The sequence below is a fragment of the Labeo rohita genome, chromosome 22 (assembly GCF_022985175.1).
Source record: "Labeo rohita strain BAU-BD-2019 chromosome 22, IGBB_LRoh.1.0, whole genome shotgun sequence".
NCBI classification, from domain to species: Eukaryota; Metazoa; Chordata; class Actinopteri; order Cypriniformes; family Cyprinidae; genus Labeo; species Labeo rohita.
The window spans coordinates 16,660,279-16,683,740 of NC_066890.1; the positions used below are offsets into that span (position 1 = coordinate 16,660,279).

General features: G+C 37.3%; 2 protein-coding genes across 3 annotated transcripts in view; both read right to left on the bottom strand.

The window, feature by feature from the left end:
• Window positions 1-3,428: 3,428 nt before the first annotated feature.
• The window catches only part of nicn1 (nicolin 1), a 63,966-nt gene continuing 43,932 nt past the window's right edge, over window positions 3,429-23,462 (bottom strand). The window contains exon 8 of one of the 2 annotated variants that reach the window (XR_007825375.1): window positions 3,429-3,565. The gene's annotated coding sequence lies outside the window, so the exon portion shown is untranslated. Of the gene's footprint in view, window positions 3,566-7,987; window positions 8,312-23,462 lie in introns of those variants that run through there. The other variant, XR_007825374.1, reaches the window with a different exon arrangement.
• Window positions 5,585-6,879, bottom strand: LOC127154198 (uncharacterized). Its single transcript, XM_051095605.1, has 2 exons — window positions 6,453-6,879; window positions 5,585-5,844 (listed from the first exon to the last, which is right to left on the bottom strand). The coding sequence occupies exons 1-2, from the start codon at window positions 6,877-6,879 to the stop codon at window positions 5,585-5,587; spliced, it is 687 nt and encodes a 228-aa protein (XP_050951562.1).

The following is a 23,462-nucleotide window of genomic DNA, read 5'->3' on the forward strand; positions in this document are numbered from 1 at the left end:
TAATTAAATGTGATATCAGAGGTGTAAAACAGGCAGGCGACTTTCCTCGTTTGTCATGCAAATGATCTGTCAGGCCTCCTTTAGCCTAAACGCTGGACGCCACTGACAACATTAAATACCGTCACCAAGCCAGAAGAATATAATCTAACTCTGACAAATCACTTCAACCACAGCCAGAGGGAAAATGCTGATTCATGTTTATAGGAGTTTGTTTTGTACTCTTGTAATATATTGTTGGTCAACTTGAGTTACTATTTCAGTTCGGTACTGCATGTTTCTGGCTTTTTCTCTCTTTCTCTCTCCATTTGACATCTGTGCCAGCATGTTCCTGCTGTGTAAGTTATATAAGAGGAAAATAAATAATATAGCATCAGTTTTCCATGGCTGTGTTCACCACACTGTGTACAGTAGATTGAAAGGGGAAATTTTAGGGGAAACTTACACCATTTTCAACTAAAAATGAAAACATTTTTATTAGGGGTGTGAGGATAAATCGATTTGTGGATCGGCCGATGTGGATCGCCCACATTTAAGTGGGCGGTTAAAAACTAGTTTAGGGTGCTAGTTTATTAGTTTAATGTTCCACTCCTACTTTTTATGCATTTTGGCTGTTTGTTTACACAACAATGGTGTTTTGAAAGAGTTTGAAAGTGGATTTCAAAGTGCAAGTTTTTTTTTTTTTAAATGATGCCATTATCAAAAACTAAGCTCAGAATCGATTCCAGAGAGAAAAGCAATGCATTCAGAAAATCGAATCAAATCGATTTATCATTCCACCCCTAGTTTGTATGCATTTGGCCTGTGTTTACATGACAGTGGTGTTTTGAAAGAGTTTAAAAGTGGGTTTGCCATTCCAGAGAGAAACGCAATGCATTTGGAAAATAGAATCAAATAATTTATCGTTGCACCCCTACTTTTTATGCATTTTGACCATTCGTTTACACGACAATGGTGTTTTGAAAGAGTTTGAAAGTGGGTTTCAAAGTGCAAGTTTTTAAAAATGATTCCGTTATCAAAAACTAAGCTCAGAATCGATTCCAGAGAGAATCACAATGCATTCAGAAAATCAAATCAAATTGATTTATCATTCCACCCCTAGTTTTTTATGCATTTTGGCCTGGTTAACACAACAGTGATGTTTTGAAAGAGTCTATTTTTTTTTTTTTTTTTTGCATTTTGGCCATTCATTTACACGACAAAGGCATTTTGAAAGAGTTTGAAGGTGGGTTTCAAAGTGCAAGTTTTTGAAAAACTAAGCTCCAAATCGATTCCAGAGAGAATCGCAATGTATTCAGAAAATCGAAATCAAATCAATTTATCGTTGCACCCCTACTTTTTATGCATTTTGACTTTGTTTACACGACAATGGTGTTTTGAAAGAGTTTGAAAGTGGATTTCAAACTTCAAGTTTTTAAAAATGATTCCGTTATCAAAAACTAAGCTCAGAATCGATTCTAGAGAGAATCACAATGTATTCAGAAAATCGAAATCAAATCAATTTATCGTTGCACCCCTACTTTTTATGCATTTTGACTTTGTTTACACGACAATGGTGTTTTGAAAGAGTTTGAAAGTGGATTTCAAACTTCAAGTTTTTAAAAATGATTCCGTTATCAAAAACTAAGCTCAGAATCGATTCTAGAGAGAATCACAATGCATTCAGAAAAACAAATCAAATTGAGTTAGCATTCCACCCCTAGTTTTTTATGCATTTTGGCCTGTGTTTACATGACAGTGGTGTTTTGAAAGAGTTTGAAAGTGGGTTTGCCATTCCAGAGGGAAACGCAGTGCATTTGGAAAATCAAATTAAATCGATTTAGCATTGCACCCCTACTTTTTATGCATTTTGGCCACTTGTTTACATGACAATGGCGTTTTCAGAGTTTGAAAGTGGGTTTCAAAATGCAAGATTTTAAAAATCAGAATTGATTCCAGAGAGAATCGTAATGCATTTGGAAAATCGAATCAAATTAATTTTTAGTCCCCCCCCCCTCACCTCACCTCTAGTTTTTTTTTGCATTTTGGCCATTCATTTACACGACAAAGGCATTTTGAAAGAGTTTGAAGGTGGGTTTCAAAGTGTACGTTTTTGAAAAATTATTCCATTTTCAAAAACTAAGCTCCGAATCGATTCCAGAGAGAATCGCAATGTATTCAGAAAATCGAAATCAAATCGATTTTTCGCTGCACCCCTACTTTTTATGCATTTTGACCATTCGTTTATTTTGAAAGAGTTAGAAAGTGGGTTTCACAGTGCAATTTTTTAAAAATGATTCCGTTATCAAAAACTACGCTCAGAATCGATTCCAGAGAGAATAACAATGCATTCAGAAAATCAAATCAAATTGAGTTAGCATTCCACCCCTAGTTTTTTTTATGCATTTTGGTCTGTGTTTTGAAAGAGTTTAAAAATGATGCTATTATCAAAAACTGATGCTATTATCAAAAACTAAGCTCCGAATTGATTCCAGAGAGAAACGTAATGCATTTGGAAAATCCAATCAAAACGATTCATTGTTGCACTTTTTATGCATTTTGGCTATTCGTTTACACGACAATGGCATTATTTTGCAAAGTGATATGGCCATCTACTGGCCTGGCATGAATACTACAGCGTTTTTAGTCACTTTCGCAAATCTGCGTAAACAGGGATTGTTGTTAAACGTTTCTATTTTAGCACATCGTTAACATGTAAACATTCCATTATTATACTTAGCATTGAGGAAATATGAAACATTTAAAGTTACCCTGAAATATTTGTACATTTGGTTAAAATAAAAATCCAAAAATAGTAAACTAAACAAAATAAACATCTATTTTTAGTTTAAAACAAATTAATTAAATTAATAATATTTGCTTTAATTATTTAGTTATTTTGCATGAGTACTGTCTTTAACATTCATGAGTAAAAGGAATAACTGAGTTTTTTTATTGATTTATTTATTTATTTCCAGGTAGAGTGATGTTAATATTTCAAGATGATTTATGAGAGCTGTCTGTTTCTGCTCTTTTCTGAAGTACCCTGAAATGATCATATCACTGTTTTAATTTTCTAAATGGAAAAGCGTTTCTTGCATCCAGGATCTGTGATCACTCGAGTGGCAAACCAATTGAAATTCACAAAACATCCGGTAAGCAAAGCTTTTATGAATAACTTGGGATGCAAGCTACATATTAAATTAGCATAATACTAGGATCGCTTCAAAATTAGTCTGATACACAATCTTCTGTTGTTAGCTTTGTTATTGCTGACCACGCAGCATAAAAATACACTAAAATATTAGGCTTATCTTTCTTACTGTGACGAGCAGAAATGAGGGAGGAAGCAAATGCAGGTGAAATGGAGGTTTATTGAGAAGACAGAATGTGAACAAAGTCTGATGGTGAAGTCTCTTGGCTGGGTGAGGCAGGGGTTAGATGGCAGGCAGTGAAGTAGCGTGAGTCCCGTGGTGGTTGAAGTCCAGGTGGTGCAGACACGAAGACACGACGAAATCCAACACGAAATGATCCCAACTGAAGACTGACACACACGAAGACAGAACCAACACCGCGACATCCAGTCGAACTATCGGACGAGGGGAGAGAGAATGAGGTGAGTATTTATAGGCTGAGGTAATGGGAAACACCTGTGCCGGACTGATTGGCAGCTCAGCTGAGCGAGCACACGATCACATGACAAACCAACAGATCACGAGACGTGAGAACACGGCAGATCTGTGAACCGTGACAGTACCCCCTCCCCTAGGAACGTCCCATGACGTTCCCAGAGCCCCTTACCTGTTGATTGTAATCATCAATAAGAGAGTGATCCAGGATGTCCCTGGCAGGTACCCAACTTCTCTCCTCCGGACCGTAACCTTCCCAGTCCACCAAGTACTGGTATCCGCGTCCCCTCCGCCTAGAGTCCAGAATGCGATTGACCGAATAGGTGGTTTCCCCGTCTACGAGTCGCGGCGGTGGGGGAACCGGGGCTGGCGGATTAATACGTGCGAAAAACACGGGTTTAATTTTGGAAACATGGAAGACGGGATGGATCCTCCTGTATACTGGAGGAAGTTTGAGGTGGACTGCCACCGGACTAATGATCTTGGTGACAGGAAATGGGCCAATGAATTTAGGAGCAAGTTTATTCGACACGGATCGGAGCGGAATGTTCTTGGTAGAAAGCCACACTTTAGAGCCGACGACGTATACGGGAGGCCTCGACCGGTGGCAATCAGCTTTGGCCTTGGAGCGTGCTCCCACTTGGAGTAGAGTCTCGCGGGCTCTAGTCCAAGTGCGATGACACCTCTGAACAAAGGCGTGGGCAGAGGGGACCGCGACTTCGGATTCCAGACTAGGAAAAATTGGTGGCTGGTACCCTAAACTACATTCAAATGGTGATAGGCCCGTAGATGATACTGGTAATGAATTGTGGGCATACTCCACCATTGAGAGTTGTTGGCTCCAGGAGGAAGGATTTCTGGTGACCATACATCGCAACGTTCTCTCCAAATCTTGGTTGGCTCTCTCAGTTTGACCATTGGTCTGAGGGTGGAATCCTGAAGAGAGACTAACAGTTGCCCCCAATAATTTACAGAATTCTTGCCAAAATTTGGACACAAATTGGGGTCCCCTGTCGGAGACCACGTCCGTCGGGAGGCCATGTAACCGAAAAACGTGGTCAACGACCGTCACCGCTGTCTCCTTGGCTGAGGGTAATTTGGGCAAGGGAATAAAGTGGGCCGCCTTCGAGAATCGGTCCACCACGTTCAAAACTACCATGTTGCCCTGGGAGGGCGGGAGGGCGGTGACAAAATCTAGCGCGATGTGGGACCAGGGTCTCGAAGGGACCGGCAGCGGTTAAAGGAGCCCATCAGGGGGTCTGTTAGAAGTCTTACCAATGGCACAAATTGAGCAAGCCAAGACAAAACTGCGAACGTCACGAGCCATGAGAGGCCACCAAAATCGTTGCTTAACCACATGTAAGGTTCGATTAACTCCTGGGTGACAAGCCACATTAGAACAATGTCCCCACTGAATAACCTCGGACCGTAATTCCTCTGGCACAAATAAGCGGTTCGGTGGACAAGCGACCGGAGGCGTTACCCCTTCTAAGGCTGTTTTAACCCTCGTTTCGACCTCCCATGTGAGAGTTGAAACGATAAGCGTCTCTGGAAAAATGCTCTCGGGAGTGGACGGGCGATCGGAATGGTCAAAAATTCGCGATAAAGAATCGGGTTTGACATTTTTGGAACCCGGGCGGTACGAAAGTGTAAAGTTAAAACGTCCGAAAAACAATGCCCACCGAGCCTGCCTAGAGTTCAATCTTTTAGCAGTTCTGATGTATTCGAGGTTTTTATGATCGGTCCATACAATGAAAGGTACCCCCGACCCTTCTAACCAGTGACGCCATTCTTCCAATGCCAACTTGACTGCCAACAACTCTCGATTACCAATATCATAATTTGACTCTGCAGGTGACAGACGATGTGAGCAAAACGCGCAGGGATGCATTTTGTCGTCCGTGGCCAAACGTTGGGACAGGACTGCTCCTACCCCCACCTCTGACGCGTCAACCTCCACCACGAACTGACGTGATGGATCAGGGGTCACTAGAATGGGGGCTCTTTAGTTTGGCAAACGCAGCTTCCGCTGCGTCTGACCACCTGAACGTAGTTCTGGGGGAGGTCAAGGCGGTCAGAGGTGAGGCTAGTTGGCTGAAATTGCGAACAAAGCGCCGATAGAAATTGGCAAACCCCAGAAACCTCTGTAGGGCCTTACGGGAATCTGGAGTTGGCCAATCCACCACAGCCTTAACTTTCTCTGGATCCACACGAACTCCCTCAGCCGACAAGATGTACCCTAAAAAAGGAACAGACTGTGCATGAAAAACGCATTTCTCCGCCTTGACAAAAAGCCAATTCTCTAGCAGCCTCTGGAGCACTCGCCGAACGTGCTGCACATGTTCCTGGAGAGATGAGGAAAAAATCAATATGTCATCCAGGTAGACATATATGAACTGATCGACCATGTCTCGCAGCACGTCATTGACGAGTGCCTGAAAGACCCCTGGGGAGTTGGACAACCCGAAGGGCATGACCAAGTATTCAAAGTGCCCCCTGGGGGTATTAAAGGCGGTCTTCCATTCATCTCCCCTCCTGATGCGGACCAAATGATATGCATTTCTTAAGTCCAATTTAGTGAAGACTGAAGCTCCCTGCAACCTCTCGAAAGCTGAAGATATCAACGGCAAAGGATAGGTATTCTTTACCGTGATATTATTCAGCCCTCGGTAATCAATGCAAGGTCGCAGAGATCCGTCTTTCTTCCCCACAAAAAGAACCCCGCCCCGCTGGAGAAGAGGAGGGTTCGAATGAACCCGGCTGCTAGAGAATCAGAAATGTATTTCTCCATAGCCTCTCTCTCAGGAATGGAGAGCGAATATAATTTGCCCTTAGGCGGAGACGTACCTGGCAATAACTCTATCGCACAGTCATAGGGACGATGAGGAGGAAGAGAAGCAGCCCGAGACTTACTGAACACTTCCTTCAGGTCGAGATACTCTACGGGCATGTTACACAGATCCACCGCCTTCTCCTGAAACATAGAAGTAGAAACAGAGGGACAAGCAGACACAAGACAAGACTCATGACATTTAATGCTCCACTCAGACACAGACTTAAGCTGCCAATCAATCCGGGGATTGTGCTTGACTAGCCACGGGTGTCCCAAAACAACGGGTGCATGAGGGAGTCCAAAATGTAAAGGGGATACTCTCACTGTGGTTGCCAGATACAGTGAGAGTGATGGGATCTGTGGTGAGAGTGATCTTGGGTAGAGTCTGGCCATTGAGTGCGGAGACGGCGATGGTATTGGTGAGGGGAGAGAGGGGAACATGATTACGGAGTGCAAAACTGTAGTCCATAAAGTTACCCTCAGCCCCAGAGTCCAGAAGTGCAGTGCAGTGATGATCGTAATTCTGCCATCTTAACCTGACCGGGAGGAGCGTGGAGGTCGAGCTGGATGAGGTCTTCTTAGCGGAGATCCCACCCGACAGTAGCCTCAAATTTACTGTCGGGCTGGCCCTTTTACCGGGCAGTTAAATGCAAAATGTCCTCCAGCACCACAGTACAGGCAAAGACCTTGGGACCTCCGCCTCTCCTTCTCCTCCCGAGAAAGCCGAGCTCGACCCACCTGCATGGGCTCGTGTTCGTCGTACTGGCTGATCGCGTCGCGGCCGCTGGCTCGAGGTGGAACTCCCTCCCCAGGGGGAAGCCGAGCGGATAATCCCCGCCGCTCGGCTCGGGAGAGACGAGAGTCTACCCGCAAAGCAAGGTCTATGAGTCCGTTGAGGTCGGCGGGTAGATCCAGGGCGTAGATCTCCTTTTGGACGCGATCAGCCAACCCATGCAGGAACCTATCCCACTGCGCCTCCTCGTTCCATTGGCACTCTGCCGCCAGGGTGCGAAACTCGATAGAATAATCTGAGACGGATCTCTCCCCCTGTCGGAGATCCATCAATGTCCGCGCGGCCTCCCTTCCTGAAGCCGCACGGTCAAACACCCTCTTCATCTCGGCGGAGAGAGCCGCGAACGAGGCACAACAGGGATCTTGATTTTCCCACACCGCCGTACCCCAAAGTGCCGCCCTCCCCGTCAATAGGGTGAGCACGAACGCCACCTTGCTCTCCTCACTAAGGAACGTGCACGGTTGGAGAGCGAAATGCATAGAGCATTTAGTGAGGAAAGCTCGGCAGAAATTCGGCTCACCGCTATAGACCTCCGGCGGGGGAAGGCGGGGCTCGGGTTGAAGAGCCGCGGCAGATAATCCGACCGCAGCGAGAGGGGCGGGCGGCGTGGGTGGCGTGACTGGCGCAGCGGGAAGTTGCAGCTGTTGCATTCGCTGGGTCAGCTCGGACACCTGCCCCACAAGAGCACGGATCGCGGAACCAACATCGCTCGTGCACTTCTCCTGTTTCTCCAGCCGAGAGATGCAGTCCTGAACGTAATCCTCCAGAGTGGGTTGTGGGGTGCCTGCTACTTCCATGATTGGTCCGATAGTTCTGTGACGAGCTGAAATGAGGGAGGAAGCAAATGCAGGTGAAATGGAGGTTTATTGAGAAGACAGAATGTGAACAAAGTCTGATGGTGAAGTCTCTCGGCTGGGTGAGGCAGGGGTTAGATGGCAGGCAGTGAAGTGGCGTGAGTCCCGTGGTGGTTGAAGTCCAGGTGGTGCAGACACAAAGACACGACGAAATCCAACACGAAATGATCCCAACTGAAGACTGACACACACGAAGACAGAACCAACACCGCGACATCCAGTCGAACTATCGGACGAGGGGAGAGAGAATGAGGTGAGTATTTATAGGCTGAGGTAATGGGAAACACCTGTGCTGGACTGATTGTCAGCTCAGCTGAGCGAGCACACGATCACATGACAAACCAACAGATCATGAGACGTGAGAACACGGCAGATCTGTGAACCGTGACACTTACCTCATTAACCATAAATGTTAATTAAACTTTCGTAAGGTTTAAAACAAGAAAAATAAACACTATAGTATACAATGTTGCTTAAGCAAATTGAGCTTATTCTTGGAATATTGTAAATATTGTATTTATTTGTTCATTTAATTTTGAAACATGCATATTTGATTATCATCTGTGTATTTATTTATGCTTTTATTTATGTAAGAATGTTTTGGGTGTTGTGAAATGATTCACATTAGTATTGCAACTCGCCAAATACTTTGCCGCTGGGCTCTGAAAGCCCAGGTGGCCCTAAAAGTGACACAAACATGACAACAAGCACCTTTTGACCATGTCTGAGGCACATTCTTGCTTATTTCTTCTTCGGTATTTCATTTTTCAAGCTCTTATCATTGGATAAAAGTCATATTTTCCCACCAAAGTGCAGTGTGCTGCACATTTTATGATGCTGTAAGCCAAAATAAGTGCTAAAAATCATTGACGAGCCATGCAGCTGTGCAGAAATTATGACTTCTGGAAGCGTTTCACGTGTGGTTACTGCTGAACATGGGTCCAGGTGGAGCGGATCATAATTCCTGTCAGGAAATACAACTGCTGGGGCCTTACAAACAGATGGATGTGAGTCTCAGAGGACATCACAGCGGTGTGGGGAATGAAGCTCTCGGTCCCAGGTCGCTACTGATGGGGAATGATTCACTGGGGACGTGCACATACAGGCTTGTCGGATTTCTTCTCTTCTTTCTGGTTGTTTTTCAGACACAGACCTTGCCTTAACCCAGGCTAACAACAGGAACCATTTCAAAATGCAAACAGTGCAAGTAGTTTACCTTGTACAAAATATCCTGGAACTGAAATGTACTGTGTATATAACAACAGAAAACTATACATTTGAAATTGAAAAATTTTTGCTAACTTCTGTATATTATTTGCCAGCCAATATGAAGTTGGCATTGCATGCTGTTCCCTCATCCGTACAGGCCGTGCAAAGGCATACATCAGATTTGGAGGTCAAGGACACGTTTTTTTTCCATTTGACTTCTGTACGAGCTGTACTCTGCTTCTAAATCTAAAAGGGAATGACCTTTTATTCTCTTGCTGTAGAGATTTCAATCTCTGGAGAAAAGGAGACGTTGATGGCCATGCTTCTGAAATGAAATGGCATTTCCTTTGCCCTTAGAATGATCAGTGTTACGATGCTGATGTTGATGTATCAGTCAAGATCACAGAGGAACAATAGAAATCGGGGAAAACCTAAAACAAATAGCAAACAAATAAAAAAACTAAACAATAATGTTTTTTGCAGTCATTGTGAGACAATCAGAGAAGAGAATGCAATGTTCTCCTCACCTGGCAGATCACAGCATGGCCGCTATTCTCAAAGGTGGTATAATTTCATATCCAGCTTTTTCTGTAGACTCTCAATTTTATCTATGGGTCTTTGGGGGGGAAATAAGTCTTTTTGAATTACATTCCTCTAATAAAACGCAGTGAACTTTTTTGTGTGGTTCAGTGCAGGTTACACGTTGATGTCCATGATTTTCTTTTAAAGCATTACAGGCACAAATCACATATTTTTAAGAAACAAAACAAAACAAACAAATAAAAACTATAATATAATGTTCATCTAAAATGAAAAGTAATTTTAAATGCTGTTTTTAATTACAAAAACATTTTTGAGCTGTCTAACATTATCTGTTCAACCCTGTTACCACATTCAGCTGTTAAACTATTTCTAAAAAAAAAAAAAATAAAGTAACATTATTTGGACATGATGGAAATACAAATAAAAACATAAGAGATCTCATTCTATTTTGTCAGTTTTAGAAAAACTATAGTGAAAACTACAGTACATTCGTCCTGCTCAACCATTCAACCCTATTACCCAAGAAAAAAATGATCCAACAAAATATTTCATGGAGATATGTTAATCATTAACAACAAACCAACATTTGGTCCAAAACCAGCTACTCCTCACTGGCAGCTTAATTTAAATGTTCAACACTGTTACTCTACCGTAATCAGTGTTATAAATGTTATCTATTTAATTTACAGTTGTATTCAGTGTTCATTTCTACAAAATAACAATATCACAAATGTTTTAAACAGTGTTGAGACATGTCCCAATTTTGGTAACAGAGTTGAGAAATGAATTTAAATACTGATTGTCCATATGTGGTCACTATCCAAGTTTTCTATCCTTTTGTTTTAATTATTTGGACATGGCATAAAGGCAAATTTTTGTTGTTGAAATTAATTTTCTCAGTTTTAGACAAACTGTAGTGTTGACTGCATTCATCCCACTCAACCATTCAACCCTGTTAATAAAATATCTAACAAATATTTTACTTTAATTCACTGGAAATGTAAGACAATCAGTTACTACAGACCAACATTTGGTCCTGTATTAGCCCCTTCAACCCTGTTATTACATGATTTCAGCTCTGTTAAACCATTTCTAAAAAAAAGTTACACCCACAAATTAAAGGTGTTTGTACATGATGAAAAGACAGGCAAAAACACACAAGCAATCATTCGTATTTAACCATTCAACTCTGTTACCCTAGGGGAAGAAAAGTCCAACAAATCTTTTAAGTTAATCAGTAGCAACATTTGGTCCAATACTAGGTAGTTCCCATTGACAGCTTAATTTAAATGTTCAAGCCTGTTACTAATTCCCCCATAATCAGTGTTATAAATGTTATCTACTTATATTAAATTTGTATTTAATGTTCAGTGCTACAAAATAACAATGTCACTTTTTTTTTTTTTTTTTTTTTTTTTTTTAACATGTCACAGTTTTGGTAATAGAGTTGAAAAAGTAATTAAAATACATCCTGACTGTCCATGTGTGGCCACTATCCAAGTTTCCTATTCCTTTTATTGGTTACACTTTATTTTGATGGTCCACCTTAGACATTCTACTAACAATAAGTAACTTTGCAAGTATATGTTAACTTATTCTACTAACCCTAAACCTAGCCTAGCAGTGTATTCTGAGAGTTCGTAGACATGTAGTTGCAAATTAATGAGAATTAGTTAACATGTAGTTGCAAAGTTTCTTGTAGTCAGTATGCTGTATGTTGTGGACCCATTAAAATAAAGTGTTGTAAGGTATTAATGCTTTTCTAATATTCAAAAAAAGTAAAATTGTGGCACCCAAGAAATAAAATAACTTGTACACAGCAGAAATAATAAATAAATCTGTTATTTATTTATTTATTTATTAGACAAACTGTTGTGTTGACTGCATTCATTTCGCCTTACCATTCAACTCTGTTACCCAAGAAAAACAAAAACAAAGATCCAGCAAATGTTTTACTTTGATTTATGGAAATATGTGCTAAATGATAACTATAAAATGAACATCTGGTCCCGTACTAGCCCCTACTGACATCTTAATTTCAATTTTCAACCCTGTTACTCATTATACCATAGTGTTATAAAAGTCATCCATTTTTTTTATTTAAAAGCATAATGTTCATTGCTAGAAAATAACAGTATCACACAGATAATTTTTTTTTTTTTTTTAAAGTGTTTAGATGTCCAAATTTTGGTAACTGAGATGAAAAATAAATTAAAATACCTCCTGATTGTCCATTTGTGGCCACTATCCTAGTTTTCTATCCCTAAATGGAAAATTGGTCAGAATTGTTCCTTATATGTAACTTCACCCCATTATCAGCCAGACTTGATTTTAATAATCCCCACCTGAATTTTTAGCTGCTTTTTAACCAAAATATTCCATCTTTACAGCATTAATGCATGTGACTGAAAGCATGTAATTTGCTTTGATTTGTTGGCATAAACTCAAGATATTTTTTTCCACAATCAGCCTGAAACTGTCACATCGAAGTGACATGTGGATGACACCATCTGCAGTATGAATAGATGACAGTATTAATGAAAACTAGGCTTTGGTCACACAACCTCACAAAGTGTTCTCAGAGGTTCCGCCATAACCAATTTCCTATTCAGATTTTTCATGCTCAACCATGTTATGCTGTGCTCATTCACTTTCTGCCTCTACGTATCTATAAATAGACCGTAAACCTTTGAACAGAGAGTTTACTCTTGCAAACACAGCCAGAAATGTGAGGGATTTAAATGAAACGGTGAAAGGATTAGTTCACTAAAAAAATGAACATTTTATCATTATTTACTCATCTGCAGGTCATTCCAACTCTTATACTTTCTTCCATCTGTTGAACAAAAAATTACATATTTTTTAAAGAATCTTCATGCAGGTGTTTTCAAGATTTCATGAGTGCAATACATTAAAATAAGACTTTTAATTGATGTTCATTGCTAGAAAAATAACAAAAACACAGATTTCAGTTTTGTTGAGAGTTATCAAAATTGCAAACCTCATATTCACTAATCTTATGTAGTAAATAATTCTAATTAGCTGTGTCTCACATTATACTTGCAACCCTGTTACCACACAGTTTTTTTTTTCTCCCAATATTTAAAAAAAAAAAAAAAAAAAGGGTGACACCCAGGTAGTAAACATGGTATTAAGACAAGTAAATAATAGATCTCTTTTATTTTTCTACTTTTATACAAACTTTAGTGTTTACTACATTCACCCTGTGCAAACATTCAACCCTGTTGCCCAAGAAAAACAAAAATGATCCAGCAAGTATTTTACTTTGATTTATGGGATATATATGTTAAACAATAACTACAAACCAGCATTTGATACCATACTAGCCCCTACTGACAGCTTAATTTCAATTTTCAACCCTGTTACTCATGTTTCTCTATTGTTACAAAAGTCATCCATTTAATTTAAAAGCGTAATGTTCATTACTAGAAAATAACTCTGTTGAAATCTCATTTATAATTTTTCTACTTTTATACAAACTTTAGGGTTGACTACATCAATCCTGTGCAAACATTCAACTCTGTTATCCAAGAAAAAAATTATCCCACAAATATTTCCTTCAGTTAATAGGAAATGCATATTAATCAATAACTACAAACCAACATTTGGTCACATACTTGCCCATACTGACAGTTTAATTTAAATGTTCAACCCTGTTACTTATTCTTCTATAGTTAATTTTATAGATGTTGTCCATGTAATTTAAAACCTAGTTTAATGTTTATTGCTAGCAAATATCAATATCACACTTTTATCACTTTCAAACAAGTTGAACAAAAGTTGAAAATACCTCCTATAAAATGAGTAAAAATACTTCTTGAGGTTGGCAGTCAACATTTTCACTTGTTGAAATAATCAAATTAAATTAATTCACTGAACTGGTTTCTAAATTCATCTCAGTGACTTGGTCATATGGCTATATTTTGATATTTTCTCTTTTTTTCCCTAATGCACACAATTTGTATGGACTATTTCATAGGCGTAGTTTACAAACACACAGCTTTTTCACTTCACAAGATGTTAATTGGTGAACTGTAGTGGTGTGGATCACTTGTGGATTGTTGTTTTTATCAGATGGGAGACATTTTATCAGACGGCACCCATTCGATGCAGAGGATCCATTGGTGAGCAAGTGATATAATGCTACATTTCTACAAATGTGTTGAAGAAACAAACTCATCTACATCTTGGATGGCCTGAGGATGAGAAAAATTTCAGCCAATTGTCAATTTTAGGTGAACTATTACTTTAATGTTCTTTTGACACTTTACAAACTTGCTCACTATGAGCTGCTATTGAATGAACTGTAGGAAAAGAGATTCTGAAAGAAAAGAATAACAGCATACGGGTTTGGTTCATTTCGAGGGTGAGTGAATAATGACATTTTTGGGTGAACTATTCCTTTAATAATCCAAACACAGCATTTTCCCCCAATAAAATGTAATTGCATGAGGTCATAAATGCATAGTGAATGATGGTCATTTAAAATCGAGAGCACAAGGACACGGTTGATAGGAGCTCTGTGGCTCCATTAGGAGACGTGTCTCTCCTCCGCTCTGAGGTGACAGACAACTGCTGAATGAAAACACCGCTTCGGGGGGAAAAAAGAGAGAATTAGGGAATAGATGAACAATCTACTCGATAGATACCAACGCAGCAGAATCATCGGTCTTACTTAAAGCCACTTAAACATGCTGTATAGTACTGTGGCTGCAAGACCCTCTTAGATATATGAGTTTCAGAAAAACAACAATATGCACATGACAGCACTCGATTAATTTAATGCCAACATATTGGTATTCGCTTATGCATTTTGTCAGATTAGAATACTAGTGCACTTATTTTGCATAGTATTTACGTTTTTAGTTCTAAAATTCCAACAGCCTAATACTTGGAAAATATGTTTGATATTTCAGTAATTATAAAACATGCTGGAGACATTCTAAATGCTTTTAGCATAGTTCATTATACTTTTTAGTTTTAAATTAAGGAATTAAGTTTATTTTGTGGCTTAAATTACATTTAGTTAAAGACAGACATGTTTGGCTTGTCAAAAATGTTACATTCAGTTGTCGCAAATCCATTGATTTGAAAATCAATTTTTTTTTTATTATTGTTAATCAGTTTGATATGAAACGATTATTTTTGGTATGAAAATGGTGATTAAAAGTAGGGGTGTAATGATATTATCAATTATGATGATGTCATATGATATAAAACAATAAGTCTTAAGGGCAAAAAGTGTGTTTTTAAGTATTTAAACTTCATATTCTGACATAAAATGTCTTTAAACTTGTGTTTTGGGCCATTATGCTTTTTTTGCACAGTATCTGTCAAATGACCTAATACCAAAAGCACAATCTGGCTTATCTATTCATCAAGCATTTCACCTTGTTCAGTTCAGTTATTGCATGTGTTGTGAGTTTAGCACGTGTTTAAGAACACAACAGCCACCAGTTATGCTTTATTTTCATGGCAGATGATTACAGCATTTCACTAGATTTGTAGTAAGATGTGTTTTTGTAAGCCTGTTTTTACTGAAACTGGAGTTTTCCTTCAAAACAAAAGCTGTACTGCAGTTTCCGTCAAAATAAAAGCTTACAAGCGCAGTATGAATTGCTGACATCTAGCGGTTTAAATGGTTACGTTACTGCAGTCTAATTTCAAAATATCTCTTTCAAGTGTTGAAATTAGGAAAGAAGTAGTGCAGTTTCTCTACTGTAGTGTAAAGCAAAAATAATATACCTGTCATATATTAATTTTTTAATTTATTTTACAGTGCAATTGTTTTACGATACGAAGTGTCTATTTACACTAAGTAAATAGCCCGCCTAGTTGGCAGAGGCTATTTACACTAACTCTACCCACCAATGTGATGTGCGATTGGGCTAGTCAACACTACAAAAGACGGCTATCAGTTGTCAGCTCCAGTGGCCAGAAGATAAAGCATGTGTTCTACTCTTTTCTACCCGATCGACCCGGGTTCGAGCATTTTTTTTTTTTTTGTGCGTGTTCTACTCTTTATGACGCAATTGACCCGAGTTCGAATCCGCCTTCTGGCAAGTATTTTTTTTTTCCTCCCTTTTCAAATCACGTATCATAATGGAAAGGCATTTATTTTCAGTAAAAATGAATGAAATAAATGAAAAGTTGAAAATAAAGTATCGGTTAGGGTAGGTGTAGGGAGGGCTTATTGTCCCATAAGGCAGCATCCATTTAATAAATTAAATTAAACCTATAATTTACACTCAATACGTAATTACTGCAGACTGTTTTAATGTACTACAATACTGAGGTACAGACAATTGCATTTATTTGCAAAAAGTATTATAAATAGCAGAAAAAAATTGTATTTTAACATAGAGCAAATAGAATCTATTGCTATTTGCACTTAGTGTAAATAACATCTATCGTTGAGAAAATATGCTATTTTCACTTAGTGTAAATAGCATCTATCGCTATTTACACTTAGTGCAAATAGCCACTACCTTTACAATATATGGCTATTACTGTCATATGGATAACAATAATATAAAATTATTTAAATTGTTTATCATTATATTGTAATTTGTTTGGCTTCCTAAAACACCAGTGTGAATGTCAATTTACTGACTTTTTTCTGACTTAAGTTTTTAACTTTTTTTTTTCACTTTATTTTGTACCAAATAAACAAGCCTTCATTTTAAAATCTGACTTTATATCTGCCTTTTTAACATGCTAGTAAAGTACTATGGCGTCTGTCTTTCAAGAAAATGCAATCATGCAATCATTTTTTTTGCAAATCATTTTCAACAGCCATTATTTGCCTTTTCACATTTACCATTTCTGGCTTTTTGATGAAGGTGTGGGGGGAAAATACGGATTACTCAAACTTGGAAGATGTCCAAACATTTCTACATTTTTTTTTTCCCTGCAGAGCTCATTAACTCTGAAAGGATTTATTTATTTCTAAGGGTCTGTGTTTAAGAAGCCCAGTCTCGGCAGAAATCTCTCAATCTCTGCGACTCCAGCCCTTGTGTGGGCAAGTGTGACCTCTGTGTGTCTTCCAACACTGCTGTTGATACACACATTAATGAGGTATTAGCTTAAGTATGTGTTTCCCAAGGTTCACCACTGAAATCGAGGTACAATTATACCCATAATTACAGAAATGAAATGTTTCACATCTAGGGATCTGCAGAAATATGGCGTTATCGTATTTTGCATCAATTTGTTCATCCTTTAAAGAGAATTTTAAGTGAATGGGCAGCTGTAGTGAAAAGACCCCAGGGCTTCATGTGAAAAAACTAATGATGCTAATTAACAGTAAAGGACAGATCAGGTAATTGGCACAGAACTGCAGCTAAAAGAAGGTTCAAAGTGGATATCATTGATATGCTAGTCAGTTATCATAAAGCGTTGGCCTCAGGTGCTTCTAATCTTGCTAAAACACAGTCAAAAGTATGTGTTTCAAAGGATTTTAATAAGACATAGCCAGTATACTTTAATAGGAACCTAAATTTGGAGATTGTTCTGGTATTAAAGACCTCCAAAGTTTGAATCCACTGTAAAAATGCCGACATATCACACCTGCAATTCGTATCAGATCACTTCTGTTTAGTTGTGAACAGCTAACATTCCTGTACTTCCTGTACTTTCTGTTTTAACTGAAATTTGAAGCAAAACATATATGTTTACTTATTTTTCTAAAGTAAAAGACAAAATTCTGTCTCTTTGGTAGACTAAAATTACATTTTGTTTACTTTTAGGAGTATGACAAAAAAGCTAAACATCAGTTTTGATTTCATGGAAACTTCAAGAATAAAATGTCTTTTAAAAAATGTCTCTTGTTTAAAATAATCAACATATCACACTTCCGACATTTAAAATTCATTTGGGTACTATATTGCAGCAGGCTGTTTGCTTGTAAATGGTTACGGCTAATGGCTACCAGTTAGCGGTTATAGCAACAAAACATTGGAATTATTTTAATCACACTTCCACTTTACAAATGTAATTAGCTACGCCAGAGTGTGTGACAATGATCTCACCATGCTTAAAGGGATGCTCAGTGTGTTTTTCTTGCTTGTGTGAACGGTTGAAACAGGAATTTGAGGCAAAACATATTAAACTATTTCTAGTGAGCATAACACAAGCAAAAACACAATGATGCACTTTCTTTATTCGTCAGTTTGTAAATGAGTTTAAAAATCGTAGAATCTTGTTCTGTCCAAAGTGACTTGAACGCACTTGACATCGTAATGATGAATTGTCAACTCGAACACAGCATAAGCTAACATATGCTAATGCTATGTGACAGGAACACAAAGCCATAAAATGCCATAAATCTAATGAAGACTTTCAGACAACACAAAACCATTCACAAGCCATTTTATTTCCGTAATGTGATGTACTTTTTAGAAGTATGCTAGCACATGATAATGCTAACTGACAGGATCTGAAAGCCATAAAACTCTAGTTTTGATTCCATAGAGACTTCAAGGATAAGACTGGTTTATAAAACATATCATGTTATGTTTAATGACACCTGTTTACCATGGTAAAATCACTGTAACTGCAGAACTGTCACTTTTCAGCAAGTTCACTTTGACATTTTGACTTCAAGAAAACATGAAACACAATTTGCAACCCATTTTACTTCTGTAATGTGATGTAAATCTGGTAAAATAGCTTTTTGTACATTTTTAGAAGTATGCTAGGACATGCTAATGCTAACTGCTAACATAGACTAACAGTAACTGACAGGAACTAAAAGCCATATATCACCATTTTGCATTTAACAACACCTGTTTACCATGGTAAACTCTCTGTAATATATGGGATTATTGCTTTTATATTCAAACACGTAACTCTCAGGTACACAACTTTGACATTTTGACTTGAAGACAACATGAAAAACCATTTGCAAATTTTGCTTCCATAATACGATTTAAATCTGGTAAAAGAGCATTTGTGAATTTTTAGGAGTATGCTAGCACATGCTAATGCTAAATAACAGGAACTAAAAGCCATTAAGCATCAGTTTTGATTTCATGGAGACTTTATGCATAAACTTGTTCTTAAAATGTCTAATTTTGCATTTAACAACACCTGTTTACCATGGTAAAATTGCTGTAACATATAGGATTATTGTTTTTTGTTTTTCTATTAAGCAGCTCTCATATACAGAACTGACAACATGAAACACCATTTGAAACCCATTTTACTTCCGTAATGTAATGTAAATCTGGTAAAAGAGCATATTGTTCATTTTTAGAAGTATGCTAGCACATGTTAATGCTAAATGACACGAACTAAAAGCCATAAAACATCAGTTTTGATTTTATGGAGATTTCAAGGATAAGACTGGTTCCTAAAACATATCATGTTATGTTTAATGATGCCCGTTTACCATAGTAAAATTACCGCAACGTAGGATTATTGCTTTTTTTTATTCAAATAAGTAACTCTCAGATACGCAACTTTGATGTTGTGTCTTCCGTAATGTGATGTAAATCTGGTAAAAGAGCATTTTGTTAATTTTTAGAAGTAAGCTAGCATATGCTAATGCTAACTGACAAGAACTAAAAGCCATAAAATGTAAGCTTTGAATTCATGCAGAGTAATCAAGGATAGTACTGGTTTCTAAAATTACTCATTTTACATTTAACAACATGTTTACCATTGTAAAATTACTGTAACATATGAGATTGTTTTTTTTTTTTTTTTTTTTTAGGGCTGGCAAACGATTAATCGTGATTAATTGCATCCAAAATAAAAGTTTGAATTTGCCTAACATATGTGTGTGTGTACTGTGTGTAATTATTATGTATATATAAATACAAATTAATGTATATATTTAAGAGAAATATGTTATGTACAAAATATTTTTATTTATATATAATATAAATTCTAGAAAAAAAAAATATAATAAATACATATAATTGTAAATATTTCTTAAATATGTATATGAATGTTTTCATATTTATATATACATAATTACACACAGCACACGCACATATATTAGGCAAACTCAAACTTTTATTTTGGATGTGATTAATTGTTTGACAGCCTTTTTAAAAAAAAAAAAAACTGACTAACTCTTAGACACAACTTTGACATGTTGACTTCAAGACAACATGAAATGCCTTTCTCAACCCATTTTACCTCCATAATGTGATGTATTTCTAAGTATAACTGGATATTTAATGAGAAAATGAGATTAGGAATGTGTATTAAGTAAATGGTCCATTTTGATTACATGTTGACGTTTTTGTACTAGTATGTGAGATCTTCTAGCCTATTGAGGCTACTAATAATGGTGGATGACTTAACTTCTCAGTGCAACAGACCTTGTTCAAGGAGATGGGAACAATGTCCCTTTTCATCTGGATGTATCTTATCCACCTTTGTTTTTAAGCCAGCTAGTGGTTTACAAAAACTCCATCACCTAAAGAGTGCAATCAGTCTCAAAATCTGCCCAAACAGAGTGAAATAAACACAGAATCAGGTGGATTACGCTACAAAAGGCCTGTGAGTCTATAATGCAGGACTTTTTTTTTCTCTGGCGTAGTAATGGAGTGAGGCTGGTTCATCAGTTATGCTGTCTGGGCTGTCACGGTAAATTTGAGTCCTTTGAGGATCAAACCGCAGTCCAACTACACAGCTTTAGGTCTGGCCTTTAGCTCGCTGGCTAGCATGTTCAGCTCCACTTCCAAAGGTCATTAATTTGAGTCTTACTTGAGGCAACACACGGGCTGTCACAGGGAACATTTTTTTTCCCCCCAGAATCGGAAACATTGGGGTTTCTACATCTTTAAAGATGTGGAGAATTTATTTATTCATTCAGTGTATTTCATTTAAAATTCCGTTCCTCAGATGGAAAGCCATGAACGTGGCCAAACGCAATGTCTTTCTGCCAGTACGAATTCCCTGGGTAACCTTTCGCACTAAAGAACTAGTACGCTACCCTTTCAGAAGCTAAGGGGTTTGGAGGCACTGGGCAATTTCGATCTTCACAAGCAGATGGTCAGAGAACGGCAGTAGGGAGTGTGTTGGATTTCATACTCTATACTGATAAATTAATTAATTTATTCGGCATCTGTTCTGACGCCATGGAGTAGAAATGATTCTTTTGAATTCTGATTGAATAGTTCATCAGAAGAGTTGAAATACTTCATACATAAGTCATATAGATCATGTTTATGACATAAATAAAATAAGCATTGAAATATTTTACACAAGTTGCAGGGATCACATTTACGATAAATATAAATATTACTGGTAAAAATGCAACCGTTTAAAACAACATGAGGGTAGAAATATAGTGAGGGTTGCCATTTTTGGGTGATGTATTGTATTTTGTATCCCATTCATCATACAAAGTTAAAAACAAACAAAATAAAATAAAGATAATTGGGATATCTTACACAACCTGTAAAATGTTTTTATTTTTCAAGAAGAAATAAATATGTTTGAAATGACATGTCAGTGGAGAAAAATAGTGATATTTTTCATTTTTCGGGTGATGTATTGTGTAGCCTACTGCATACCATTCATCATAGGAAGTTGAACAGAATAAATAAAATAAAATAATTGAGATATTTTATACAACTCATAAAATACTGATATTTTCCAAGAAGAAACAGGTTTGAAATGACATGAGAAATCATAATAATAGATTTTTCACTTTTGGGTTATGCATTTATCATACAAAGTTTAATATAAAAGGAAATAATATAAAATAATAAATAAATGAATTGAACAAGTCATGGACCAATGTTTGTGATTGGCACGAGATTGCTTTTTCATTTATGCATGATGTATTTTTTGTGATGCATTTATTTATATATTTATTTAATTTAGGTTGAAATAATAATAGTAATAAAATTAAATATTGGGATATTTTACACAACTCATAAAATGCTGATATTTTCCAAGAAAAAATGACATGAGAACAGAATTCATAATAATAGATTTTTCACTTTCGGGTTTTAAATTCATCATACAAAGTTTCATATAAAACTAAATAATATAAAATAAAATTGTATATATATATATATATATATATATATATATATATATATATATATATATATATATTGCACAAGTCATGGACCATGTTTATGATACATAATAAAAATTGTTGACATTTTTAAAGGAAAAATAAGGGTACGAGAATGAAGGGAAAAGGTGATTTTTCATTTATGCATGATGTATTTATTGTGATGCGTTTATTTTTGTATTTATTTTATTACATTTAGGTTAAAATAAAATAAAATAAAATAATTGGGATATTTTACACAACTATTTAGACAAATATTTTCCAAGAAAAAATAGGTTTGAACTGACTTGAGAAAATTGTTGCATGCATATTTTGGATTATGCATTTATCATACAATATTTAATAAATATATATATTGAATGATGTTTATGATAAATGCTCAGATGTTTTTTATATTTTTAAAGGAGGGAAAAAAGGGTTTATGAGAGGGGGGTTATCATGGTGCATTTATTTATTTATGTATTTGATTTCATTTTAATAAAATAAAATAAAATAATTTGGGTATTTTACATGACTTATAAAATACTGATATTTTCCAGTAAGAAAATAATTGAAAGTATAAAGTTAAATAATGTAAAATAAAAACAAATATATAAGTATATAACTATATGCTTATTTGTTTATTTAAAATAAAATATACCATCTCAAGCAAGATTATTCCAACTTAAGACTGCACGTTAAATTTGTAAGCTGCAACAAGACAGTAAGCAAAAACAGTTAGCAAATCAAAATGTGCATCTTGGGGAAGTAATCACGACACAGACTCTCACATGTTTCATGTGCATATAATACCAGCATGCACTTCAGTTATAATTCATTCATATACTGCCCTCTACTGGTTACAGCCGATAATCAAATACAAACACGGTGCATTGATGATTTAAGATGAGTCTGCTGTGGAAGAACTTGAACAACTGCTGCATGTTTCTTCAGGAATCAGTTTATTAGTTAATAAAGTTCAAGTATGACATATTAGGCTAAATCACTCAGCCAAATCAAGCCACGACACGGCTCTAAATTGTTCCACCTTGTATTGGTGTTATGTATTAGCCTAATATTAGTCTATTTCAGTTATAGTACGGGTTGTTACTGTTTTGGTGAATGTTTGTCAGATTATAAAACCTACGAAAACAACCATCCCACCCATTTCAATGTTGGGGAAGTGACCGGCTTCCCGTGCTTACCTGGGGATCCTCAACCCCAGCCTTGCACCCAGTCAAAGCGTGCGCTGGGCTCCTCACCCCTGGGCTTGCACGAACAAACCGGACGTCAAGTCTTTCGCGGGAGTTGCGTTTAGCGTACGCAACCCGCGAAGTCCTAAGCACAGACTCGCCGAATGAAGCTTCACGGGGAAACTTCACCCGACCGTCGGTATTGAACTCACCTTTCCGTCCTGCCGTTACACACACAATGACTGAGCGCGGGAGAATTCCACTGAGGCGAATGAAGGCGCGAATTTTTAGAACGCGGGTAACTGTGACGTCACTGATGTGAGTGTCTTTTCAAAGCTCTGTACGTTAAACATGGCGCGTACAACAAAGTGCCAAAAGTACTATGGTAT